Source organism: Anolis carolinensis, chromosome 2, assembly GCF_035594765.1.
Source record: "Anolis carolinensis isolate JA03-04 chromosome 2, rAnoCar3.1.pri, whole genome shotgun sequence".
NCBI lineage: Eukaryota > Metazoa > Chordata > Lepidosauria > Squamata > Dactyloidae > Anolis > Anolis carolinensis.
This window is the reverse complement of record NC_085842.1, coordinates 179,499,595-179,512,642: the sequence shown is the minus strand read 5'-3', so window position 1 is coordinate 179,512,642 and position 13,048 is coordinate 179,499,595. Positions and strand designations below refer to the sequence as shown.

The 13,048-nt window shown below is 39.3% G+C and overlaps 1 protein-coding gene across 12 annotated transcripts in view; it reads right to left on the bottom strand.

Annotated features, from left to right (window-relative positions):
• huwe1 (HECT, UBA and WWE domain containing E3 ubiquitin protein ligase 1) overlaps positions 1-13,048 on the bottom strand; it is a 133,643-nt gene that overhangs the window by 91,022 nt on the left and 29,573 nt on the right. For 10 of the 12 annotated variants that reach the window (XM_062971198.1, XM_062971201.1, XM_062971196.1 and 7 more), the window contains exons 3-10: positions 10,725-10,798; positions 9,679-9,777; positions 8,998-9,204; positions 5,929-6,081; positions 3,745-3,807; positions 2,241-2,318; positions 1,295-1,342; positions 1,133-1,201 (exon numbers count right to left, since the gene is read on the bottom strand). In XM_062971198.1, coding sequence (XP_062827268.1) covers positions 1,133-1,201; positions 1,295-1,342; positions 2,241-2,318; positions 3,745-3,807; positions 5,929-6,081; positions 8,998-9,204; positions 9,679-9,777; positions 10,725-10,769 — 762 coding nt within the window. In that variant the 5' untranslated portion in view covers positions 10,770-10,798. The remainder of the gene's footprint in view (positions 1-1,132; positions 1,202-1,294; positions 1,343-2,240; positions 2,319-3,744; positions 3,808-5,928; positions 6,082-8,997; positions 9,205-9,678; positions 9,778-10,724; positions 10,799-13,048) is intronic. The other 2 variants (XM_062971199.1, XM_062971207.1) reach the window with 2 other exon arrangements.

The window sequence follows — 13,048 nt, the reverse complement described above, 5'->3', positions numbered from 1 at the left end:
CCTGTCTGCTGTGTGTGTGGGGGAGCGACGCAAGTTACTCTAAGCACAGTGTTGGCAGCAGAGAGGAATCTGCTGCCAATTAGTTGCATTCTTTGTATCTTTTGTTCCTTGGCTTTCGTTTCGTTTATACCCAGGCTGAAGCAAGCAGTTTGTTTTTACCCGGATTAAACTCCGGTTTAATCCGGTTTATCTTTTGAACATTTACTTTTGCCCCTTTTTGCTCCTAAAGGCAAAAACTGCCTGGCCCTTGTGTTTTACGGGCATTTTTTGAGTTCTGTAATCTAATAAACTCTGTTACTTTGAATCTTGTGGCGTTCTGTCCTTGACAACAACACTCACAGTTTCAAGCCTGGCCAATAATCACATCACATTTTTAAAACATGAAACAGAACAAAGTAGTACTGCCTCAGCTTGAAGCTGTCCCTTTCAGAATATCCAACAATGCTCATATACCATGAAGCAGAGGACTGTCAATGGGGCAGGGTACAAATCCACCTCTTCAATGTACTAATTTTTATTTGCTGGTTTTTTAAAAAAAAAAAATCATAAAGAGTCAGTCATTTGAAATGACTCTGAAGTCTTGGACAAGAGCTCTTCCTATCATCTGGTAACATAACATCAGCCATCCTGGATAAGACCAAGTAGTTCAATTCCTGCAGTAGCCAGCCAGTTGTCTACAGGAAGCCCACAAGCAGGGCTTGAGTAGCAAAGCACCCATATTTAGCTTCACATATAGATCTTACTCAAAAGAGTTGGATTTGATGTCATTCCAGATAATACCTGCTGCCATCCAGAGTCAATCCATCCTTGTGAAGGGTGACGGGTATGAAATGTCCATGCTACCGGTAACCATCCATGAATGCAATGTAAAGAAGTCCCTCACCCCATTCATTCCATGCCAAAAACAAAAGATGGTCATCATCTTTAGTATAGTAGCATGCAACAAGATCTTGGGATCTATTCACAGTGTCTCTTTTCAAGCTCACAATAATTCCAAATACTAAAGGGACTTGAGATTCCCAACTAAATTATCTGATTTCTCAACTTCAATCATTTTTTCCCCACTACGACAAACCAGAAACTTCATTCTGCAACAAACTGTGTACCAAATCCACTCCTTGTTTCAACATACCTGTTTATCCTTTGGGATGCTGTACATTTTGGTGAGGGACTCCATAATTTCAGAGGGGCTTTCTGAAATCTGCATTGTGAAAACAACAATTACTTAGAAGCTGACAGTACAAAAGACAAAATGAAATGTTCTACTGAGTCAAAAGGACAAGGAGTATCTTACCTTGTCAAGTTGTTCTATGTGGATATAATGTAGTGTGTTGCTGGTAGTCTGAGAAAAAACAAAGGTAAGAGGTTTTGGCAGTCATATCCAGTCTCTCATTCAGAAGTTATGGCACAGTAGCAACCGTGGCATACATTTGCTTAAGGAAGCCATGGGCACAAAAACTCAGCACTGAACTATGGCTCTGGCTAACTTTCAGACCTGGCCTTTCTTGGTATTTCAAATGTATCACAACATGGATTACTCTGCTGGCAAGCCCTATGTGAGAGAAAACTACTGTCCCATAAATGAATGTCTAGGGAATAGTAAGCATTTAGAGAAGCAAATTAGCAGACAGGACTCTCCACAGGCAGACAGAGGAGTTACCTTGAGAATCTCTAGGGAATCTCAACACTGTACTGATGTATGCCCTCTGACTTGGGAAAGCTAGCCAAGTGTGTCATCTACTCAACTTTTCATCACAGGGCTAGTAAACAACATGGGAAGGTAGGAGAGCATCTGAAGGGTTTGAACCTCACAAGAGACCTATCAGAGGAATTCTCAAGACATAGGACAGAAAACACTCCTTGAGAGAAAAGGGCAAATAAATAGGATTTCAACACCACTGAATGCCTAACCCATCTCTATCACCTTAAGAGTATAAGCAAGCTATACAATTACAGGGCACAGCAGCTAGAGCAGAGGTGGTCTGCAACAACTTCCAATTGAATTGACCAAGCTACTGAAAGCTTCTGAGAATAGGAAGACTGGCTGCCAGCATATCTACGGTAACTTCCCCCATCATAAAAATCACTCATTGGGAACAGAGCTCCCCATTTCTCTTACAGAGTGAACAGAGAACAATGTGCTATACCCTTTCTTTTATCCAATGGGGGTGTGTTTGCCAAATCTTGCTCCCACCCACTTCCCACAGAACCCTACAAGAACAAGTCTGTAAGAGACTCACCCTTTTGTCCACTTTGACCTCGGCCCCTGGCTCTGCATAGAATTCAAAGTGTAGTGTAGTTGCACTGGGAGGGTATTTCTGTGTATAGATCACAGTATGGAATCAGAACAAACCAGATGGCAAACACTCTCCAAAAATATTATTAATAATAAGCCACTCTCTCTACACTTGGAGAAGGCAAGATATGGAGATCAGCTCAAAGGACAATGCACCCTGGTACTGAGATCACTGTCTTGCAGCAGTTCGTATCATCATGCACAGCACACTCCATCCTGAATTCTTACATCTTTTGATGCAAGGAGGAGGAGGGAGAGTGTAAGACGTTAGGCTTAGGCATGAGTGTATAAAGATGCAGAGGGAAGCCTGCAGCTATAAAGAACATCTCAGCAATATGCAAGAAGATGCACAAAAATTAAAGCATGGTCTGTGTAAACTGCTGCTTTTAGCAGCTCTATATAAAAAATCATCTCTGCATCACATCTAATGTAAGTTTATTCTGGTAATTAAAGCTAAAGGGGGATTTGTAACCTCAGGCAAAGGGGGGAATTTTTGGAAAATGCCTTGCAGCATATGAATTCTGACAGGAGGTACAAAAAGTTGTTTGGGACATCTCTTGACACAGATCTCGGCCTTGCTTGCATCAACAAGGGCCTTATAAAATGCTTTACTTCCTATTCCAGAGGTTTAGAGTAACTGTCTCTGTTTTGGTGCGATAGCAACTGTGCTGACACTGCAGTGCTAATCCACTAGGACAAGACTTAATCAACACCCTGAACTTTCATGCTGTAAAGAGACTGCTCATCTTATTATCCAGAAAAGCACAGCTCCTACAATTCTAAATGTACAATTCTACCCTCATGAGTGCTGCTTCCTTTCAGAATGCAGTCAGCTGAAAATGGAGCCTGGTGTCCCCTCCATCAGCAAAGCAAATGCAAGCAAGTTTTAAAGTAATAGAGCTTTTCCAACAAAACTGGTAACAGAACCAAGCTGGCACCTCTACCAGTTCAAGAGATCATTATAGTACGGGCAAGAATTTAGGGCAATAAGCAAGCAAAAATGCACCCCTATCCAAGAATTCCCAAAGCTACTAAATTCTCCAGTTAGTATCATACATTACTCTCTCTCTCAAAGTAAACATACCCCCCAGCAAAACACAAACCAAAGCAAAGTCTGACAATTTCAGTATTTGAATCCCTTACTGTAAAATCTTATCTGAAGCATCCACAGAGACCATTCCAGATACAGTGTGTTGCACTGACTCCAATATAGGGGGGGGGGGGGGTGATTATACCATATTTTGTTGGACTTTTGTCCTCTAGAAAAGCCAGATTTGTTTTCCTCAAGAGCAGATAATCAACTGTTTGCCAGTGCTGCTTTCAATACCAACACAATGGGAGATACTACACAACACGGTTGGAAAAGGGCACCAGTAAGCAACTGGAAATTGACACCACATGACAAGAACCAAGCTACCAACTGCAGAATGGTAGAAAACTCAACTTACCAGAAGGTGCAAATCTCTACAACATTCTGCAAGGCCAAAACCATTCTCTTTGCCGCCCCAGCTCTACAGAACAAAAGGAAGAGGAGAGCCATGAAGACTAGTGATACCTCCAAAATATACTAAACAGCTACACATAATTTTAGTGAGAAAGGAAGCAGTATATTTTGATTAGACTAGATCAAGAAAAATTGCATCAGAGAACCCAACAATGCAAAAGAAGTGAGCAAATTTATGAGTGCCATCTTCAAATTACATATACCAATACCAATGAGATTGCTATAGCCTCTTATTCTTAGGAATGTATGGAAATACTTGTTACTGCTATAATGTAGACATTTACTGTTATTGCAACAATCCAACGTATACCAATAGGTTGTCTAGTTTTTTTTCTTTACCTTTGTTTTGTTCTTTGTAATTACACATTTACTAAAAATGAATCTGAATAATTGAAAATGAACAAAACTAAATGATTCTGGCTTATCTACTTTACTCACTGCTGCATTTAAAATCCTGACAAATGCTTAAGATAAGCTAAATAATTTCCAAAATTATTTCAGCTTCACATTTTAAGGCATTATGCTATAAAATGAAGAAAGTTGTAAACAGTTCACAATATCTCGGAAAGGTCTGTCAGAACATATACAAACTGGCAAGAACAGAAAGCTTAAACAACATTATGTTTCAAGTCTCTCCCTCCCTTTATTTTTCCTGGACATCTACTAATATGGTCATTTTTCCTGGTCTACTAATCTGCAAACTGTTTTCCTTAAGGAATTCTACTGTTTTGCCTGAAACATGAAATTCTCAGATTGCAGCTTTATTTCACCTCCCTCCCTCACACACATGCACACACAACATACCTACATGCATGCCCATTTTTCCATTTCTCATCTTTACCGTGTCTCCCTTCAGATTCTCTTTTCCAGTTCATACTACATAATGGGACCTGTGGTGAACTATGTCACATGAATGCATCCATCACAAAATCAGTTCTCAGATCACAACACTGTCTGATGTGCCAAAATCATACTTGCTCTGAGTCACAGCCCACACTTTCCTCTTCCATGCTGTTTTGCCACATGGCAAATGAAAAAGTAATGTTTAACAGAAAGGAACTGCCACCAGATGCCAGATATCACACTAGCCAACTGAATCAATATGCATTTGACACAGTCCACAAGAGCGAGCTTAATAGTAATTAAACAAGGTTGAAGATGTTCCACTCCATCCTCAGTCCTTAATCTGTATTCAATGGCTACAGAGCATCCCAAAGCACGTAAACCATGTCATGTAAATTTTCTATACACTGTTTTATTTTCCTTGGTGATTTAGCACTGAGGATAATCCAAGTGGCACACAATGGTCTGGAACTCTTGATATACAAAGGAACAATAAGGAAGAGAAGTTGATATAGAAATAAAAGAAAATGAAAATTTGATACCTACAGGTGTATTATATAGGAAACACTTTTTTTTATCAAAAATCAAAAATCTTGCTTGATTTCTCATTATTTTGGCTATTACCCAAATAACTGTTAATACACTGTATGTCTGTCAGGTGACAAAAATGCTGTAAATCATTGTACAGTGAGTCCTCCACACCTAGAATCATAGAATCATAGAATAGCAGAGCTGGAAGAGACCTCATGGGCCATCCAGTCCAACCCCCCGCCAAGAAGCAGGAAATCGCATTCAAAGCACCCCCGACAGATGGCTATCCAGCCTCTGTTTAAAAGCCTCCAAAGAAGGAGCCTCCACCACAGTCTGGGGAAGAAAGTTCCACTGCCAAACAGCCCTCACTTTGAGGAAGTTCTTCCTAATGTTCAGGTGGCATCACCTTTTCTGTAGTCAACCTGTGGATTTGACTTTTGTCAATCTGTTTATTCAGAGATTTCATTAATATGTTCTCAATAAGAATCTTTGGGGCTTCCACTGTGATTCTACAATCAACTTTTACAGAGTCTTGCTAGAGGACTTACAGAGTCCTAGAGAGGTGTTCACTCAGGTAAAAGAATATCAGTATATGTTCTTATTTGCAGTTTTTCCACTTTCATTGTGGCCCTGTGTCTCTAACATCTTTTACCCTTTATTATATTTCCATTCACTGTTCAGAATGGACATGAATTAGAGAAGACATAAGACCACAAACCACAACTCTTGTGTGTGTTTCTTTGCATCTGCTTACCTCTGCCAAATGCTGAAGTCGAGACAGAAGAGGCATCCTCTTGTCAGAGCCCAAGCGGGTGATGTAATTGGAACGTTTGCTAAACACGTACAGAAGGTTTAGCACTGCAAGCACCACTTGCATGTCCGAAGATGCCAATAGCGTTGTCAAGTGCTAGGTGAAAACAGAAGACAGTACATGACACATGCCTAATGCCATTGCCACCCTAATTATCAGAGATTTCACTTTCCACATTTGAATGAGACACAAGATTTTTTAGTTCATGGTACTATTGTACTGCTGTTTGTGCATAAGAGATGGATGGATCAATCCTAAGTTCCCAATTGAAATCAAAGATTTGCTATGAATTCTGCATTTGGCCTTAGGTAAGCTGACATTCCTCAACATCCTTATCAAATAACATGAGGATAGTAGTAGTAGTAAATTGATTACACTCTATATCAGGGGTCCCCAAACTTTTTAAGCAGGGGGCCAGTTCACGATACTTCGGACTGTTGGAGGGCCAAACTATAGTTGGCCACTGAGCAATTATTATTATTATTAACAACAACAACAACAACAACAACAACAACAACAATAATAAAAGAGGGTTGGAAGAGACCCTTTGGACCATTGAGTCCAATCCCCTTCTGCCTTTGTGCACCGAAAGCACAAGCAAAGCATCCCTGACAGATGGCCACCCAGTTTCAATGTTAATAATAATAATAATAATAATAATAATAATAATAATAATAATAATAATAATAATTGATTATTGATGTCGCCATCCCAGGTGACAGTCGCATTGACAAAAAACAACAGGAAAAACTCAGCCGCTATCAGAAACTCAAGATTGAACTTCAAAGACTCTGGCAGAAACCAGTGCAGGTGGTCCCGGGGGTGATGGGCACACTGGGTGCCGTGCCAAAAGATCTCAGCCGGCATTTGGAAACAATAGACATTGACAAAATTACGATCTGCCAGCTGCAAAAGGCCACCCTACTGGGATCTGCGCGCATCATCCGAAAATACATCACACAGTCCTAGACACTTGGGAAGTGTTCGACTTGTGATTTTGTGATATGAAATCCAGCATATCTATCTTGTTTGCTGTGTCATAATAAAATAATAATAATAATAATAATAATAATAATAATAATAATAATAATAATAATAATAAAAGAGGGTTGGAAGAGACCCCTTGGATCATTTAGCCCAACATTCTTTTGCCCTTGTGCCGTGGGGGCCGGATAAATGGCTTCGATGGGCCGCATCCGGCCCCCGGGCCTTAGTTTGGGGACCCCTGCTCTATATAGTAAGTTAAATAAAATACTTATAACAATACAGTAAATAAATATGATAAAACTGAATATATACATCATTTTTCCGTATCACATGTATAATTTACTCCAATCAGCCCTACATATGTGGTCCGAACACATATTGCTTTGCTTAAAAACAGAGCTGTTTTATATGTTATTTTTGAGTCTTGGCCACACATAAAATATGTTGTTCTGATGTGGGATTCCCAATAAATTGTCCATTTGATATATGAACCAAAGTACAAGTCTCTCACCTTCTGGTACAATATACAATCAAATATTATGTGTGCTATATCCTTGTTTAGTAGTACTAAATGACTTTATACTGGCCTAGTAACATAACTAAGTATTACATAAACAGCTGGAATAACTTAAAACACTACACAAATAGGCTTGCACAACATGCGGCCTGGGGGTGGATGCAGCCCTCTCAAGGATGTAATGTAGTCTAAGCCTTAGAGAAGGAGGACACATACATTGATAGAGCAGAGTAGCAATAGGAAACCCCATTACTCTCTACACACTTCCTTTCTGTATGGATCAAAGTTACTAAAGTAACCTGTGACAAAGGGGGCACCATCACTAGATCAAGTCAAAATCTTGGAACTGCTAGTCTCAGTTGGGAACATGGCCTGAGAACGTTGATGGACTCAGGTTAGATAGTGGGGAGTAGGGATGAAATTTTAATGGTTATCGGACCTTTATTCAGGGAAGTTGGAATTTTAGGCTCAAGGTTATGTTAAAAATTAACATTAGACTGGCCATTTTAGAGGAAGATAGAAGAGGTAAAGAAGAAGGGCCCAGTTCTTGCTTCTACTGGTCATTCTTTCTCTTTGCCTGTCGTCTCCTTTCCATCTGGAGGCAAAATTACCAACTATTCACTGTTTGCTTCTGAAGGAGAAACTATGCCGCTCTTTTTTTGCCTCTGGGTTGCCTCTGTCATTGTCTCCTTCTGTGGTGGAAAAAAACCACCAACTCCTCCCATTCATTTCCCTCCCTTGTGAGGGAGAAACCTAGCTTCACCATGAAGTTGTTGTGGAGTCTTTATAGTGAAACTAAGTTTCTCCTTCACAAATGAGAGAAATAAATGATGCAGAGTTGGCAAATTTCCCTCCATAGGAGAAGGAGACGACAGAGACAACCCAGAGGCAAAGAGAAAGGAAGAGCAGTGAAGGCAAGAGCTGGGGTACTTCTTTTCCTCACAAATGGACAACTCACCACCATGCTGAGGGGAGGCAGACAAATTGAGACAAATCTGCTTTGCTGCTTATTCTGATGAAAATAATAATAACCACAATAATTTAATTATTTATTGTCTGCCTCTCCTCAGAGCAAGCAGAGCAAAGTGCTCTCTCACAAACCTGGACAGAGGTGCTAAAAACCTATCTGGATCCTGAAGAGATTTGGCCTTTTAATTTTGGCCCTGTGCTACTGCCAAGTTGTGCAGACCTGACATAAGTACTAAGTAATTAAATAGAAACTATATGAGCCCATCTCCTCAGAGACTAGAAGAAAAACATTAGGCTTTGTATATGTCCAAGAGTACTTTAAAATCTTACTTTTTCCACAACATCTGCCAGAATCCCCCAGTCAATAGAACTAGCAACCAAGTCTTCTGAGAGTAGTAGTTCTAAATGCATTGCCCAAGCTTTTCATTTTTGTCTCAACAGACCAAATGGAATCACACAAAAGAGCTACAATTTGTTCAGATACAAGCTAAACAAGCAGGAAGCTCTTTTGCTCATCAGACTCTACCCTGCATCTTTACCTCAATAGAGCTGTACAAGTGACGAGAAAAACTGTATTCTATGAGCAGGGCAGTGAAATTCAGAACTGAAAGAAGCAGAGATTTCAGCTGTTCTCTTTCTGGACGGTCACACAACAGCATCCAAGACATGTTCTCCACAGTCTGCCCAGCATCTGCCAGGATGCCATCGAATCTGTCTAGCAGGTCCACCCAGTGGTAAAGTTCACACTGAAAGAAGAAGAAAAATATTCAAGACACAACCTGGCTCAATGATAAGGACAAGTATCACAGGGTTCTTGGGGAAAGGCCTACCATATCTTTCAGGGGAGGAGAAGACTAATCTATTGCATCCCCCACTCAGTCAGCCAAACGCAAGCTGCCCTGAGGCGACAGCAAACAACTGAAAGCTAGGTTACTGGATTCAACAAAGAGAGAGCAATGTCACACATAGTTATTTGGAAGTACCACTACAGGTAAGCCTGGGGAGAATTAAGCTGTAATTCTGCCTTGTTAAACTAGGAATGGATCAACATTACAAGCAGAAGCAATAATGTATAATCCCCTAGAATCAATCATGTTTGTTTGAAAACTATTCCATTTGTCAGCTTCAACATAAATACAAACAAACACATGATTCATCATACAATAAGTAATGAATATGACCTTGATAGGCATACTATATGGTTAGCTATCACCACATACCTTTCCAATATTCCATGTTTTGATCTGTTGGAGCTCCAGCAACAGCTGTTCATCATTGCAAACTTTGAGTTTGTCTATCAAGGCTCTGCAATCTGCAGGCTGGAGAAAAAAAATCACAAATGGAACACATTGCACTGTAATGTAATGACTATAGAAGAAAGGAGTTTAAATAGGGTCATTCAGAAAAATCTGCCCCAAATTTCTTTGCTCCTCCTTGTCATGTTCTCAGAAGCACTCTCTTCTGTGAATTTTAAAGTTATCTTTTATGCTGTGTTCTCAAAAAGCTATTTTGTTGGTCTCCTGATATTCACAAGGCTGTTAAACTGAGGGTGCAATTGCATTGTAGAATGAGTGTAGTTTGATACCATTTTAACTGTCATGGCTTAGTGTTATATAAACATGGGAGCTGTCGTTTGGTGAGGAACCAGCATTATTTAGCAGAAAGGCTTATAAAACTGCGTCTCCCAGAATTCCACAGCACTAAGCCATAGTAGTTAAAATGATGTTATCTTGAGTTAAATAAGACATTAGGATTTTAGTTTGTCTTTTGCCATCTTACGCGAAAAACGCTATTTGTGGGCAATATTCCAGTAACACAACTATTGCAAAATAAACTGCAACAAAATCTTTCATCACTATATTGTAGGCTGTAGGTAGAGATATAGATACATAAAATAAAACAAATTTGTCACTCTTTCTGTTTGTTTGCTTTAAAAAGGTAGATTTCCAGGGGACACTTAGTATTTTTTTTCTCTGAAAAGGAGACAGTAGGGCAAATACTTTTGGAACCTCTGATCTAGACCAATTTCTATAATTGTAGGTTCAAAATTACCAGTAACTTTAGCTTTACTGATCAATTCCCCCACTTCTTTTGACTTTACTGCTATAAAGAACCTGCTAGCAGTCAGCCATCATATAATCAAAAAATACATTGAGAAATGAGTGGCTGTGATATGATACACACTATGAAAAATCCATCTCCACCTGTTGGGCATTACTTTATGGTGTTTCTACAGGAAACTCAAGATCACAAAACTGATACTTACAGCCTCAGTAGGCGTTTTCTTCAGCTTAGTTCGGTCCACTTTCATTTTTATGATTTTTCGGCTTCCTGGTCCTACTTGATAAATCAAAAAGGAGAGAAAGGTTACTGTCAATTGAAATATGATAAGAGTGGCAGTGAAAGCAAAAGACAAAAGTGATACAAACTCAAATTATACTGAATGTAGATAGACAATGATAAGTATAGCAGGAAACACAACCACACATGGAGGTGAGACAGATATGACACAGGATTTCTGTGCCAAAACACACTGGAATATATAACTGGCACATAATACTACTGAAAAAATATTGGATATCCTACACAAATCGTCTCTTTGTAGGTCCCTATCTCTACTGCACACCTCCAACATTCACCATGACTACAGGTGCATGCTGGAATCCTGTAAACAGGTTTCTAGCCAAATGTGTTGTCGAAGGCTTTCATGGCCGGAATCACAGGGTTGTTGTGTATTTTTCGGGCTGTATGGCCATGTTCCAGAAGTATTCTCTCCTGACGTTTTGCCCACATCTATAGCAGGCATCCTCAGAGGTTGTGAGATACAATTTCACCAATTTAAGAGTGTTTTACTCATTGCTTTGGAACTTGCAATGAATGTTCCAGGGCTACCCAAGCTATCCTAAGCATACTGGGGGAGGGCAGAGCTGGTTGATCTGGAGTCATGGTTGAATTACATACTGAAGGTGCTAGGTTTCTTCACAGCCCTACATCTTAATCTATCATAATAGGAAGGCTTTTGAGGTAGTCTGGCACCCACCTACATTCCACAGGGAATATCCCAAACCAACTGCTTTCTCCTCTCAGATGCCACTTGAGAATTGCATGTAGCAGCTGAGAGAGCTGGGTTGGTAAAAGGAAGGAGGCTAGGACCTAAGAGGTCTATGTAAACTGTATAAATTGCCAGTTGTCTGAAATCTTCTAGGGAAAGTAGCCACAAATACCAAAAAAGAGCGAGCTATAAATGTAACAAAGTGCCTATTCTGCTTGAATCCTTGCATCTTGTGTAATCTTTGTTCTGTGTATTTTAATATGTATTTTGTAGAAATATCTTTTAGATGATTATATGTTTTTAGCAATGTTGTAACCTGCCTCGAGAAGAGGCGGGTAAGAAATACAATTATTATTATTATTATCCTGGCTAAGACTTAAGGAGAAAATGGAAAAAACATACCCAAGCTTCTCATCTAAGATTGTTTATATAAATTTACATAGCATTATAAAATACAGCACCATCAATTCCAATACTTCTACATTATTCTGATTTTATCCAATACATATTATTATTGTAATGTATTGCAACCACAATCTTTCTTGGACATTTGGTGCTTTAAATTCACCATTGTTTTTCACCATTACCTGAAACTAAGAAATGGTTTCCAAGTTTTATCAAACAAATCTTCTTTCAATTCTCCATTTGCCAATCTTAATTTATAGATTAACTTTTCCAATAGAGCTGTTGCCCAATTCTTGTTTAACCAATTCTTCATTGTCAGTTTTCATTCTTTCAAGTCTTGAGGCACATAGCAGCAGTATAAGACTTTTATTTACCAGATCCTTATTCTCACTTTTGAATACAAAAATCATTAATAGAGTTCCCCTGAAATATATCATTTCCCCCACTTCCTCCACATGTGCCTCCAATCCTCTATTCGAAAGAAAAATGCAATTGCCCAAAAATGTTTTAAAAAACCCACTTCATCAGGCAAAAGTTTAAAAAACCATACAGAAGTAACAACACTGAAGTCACAGATCTACATTTTGTGATAGATATTGTTTCCTGCTGCTGTCCATCATTAGCTTAAGTCATGAAAAGCACTCAATTCAATTTGAATGGTATGCACACAGGCAGCCACTCTTAGAAGATGTCCTTTCCCCTCAGCATATTAGGTGTGCTATACTGCCCACCTCAAGAACAATGTATCATGTTTGCCAAATGCTTACAAACTGGCACCATTCTGCTGTCTGATATATGACTAAACTGAAGGGTTGTTATGACATGGCTCCTTTTTGCAAAATATCTAAAAGTGAACGCAGGCTAGTCATGTGACTCTTACATAAAGAACACAGATGCTAAGAATAGTCTCGAGAGGACCACAAGCCCCTTGCTTCAAGCTTCTCATCCTTGACTGCTTGGTTCTAACACGAATTTCATGCAACTAGACTATGGCTATAAGAAAGGCTTTGAACACTAATTACATTATGACTAAGCAGCCCTTCACACCTCCTAAGAGGTGGAAGGGTTTATTTTTATTTATATATATATATATATACACACACACACACACACACAGTAGAGTCTCACTTATC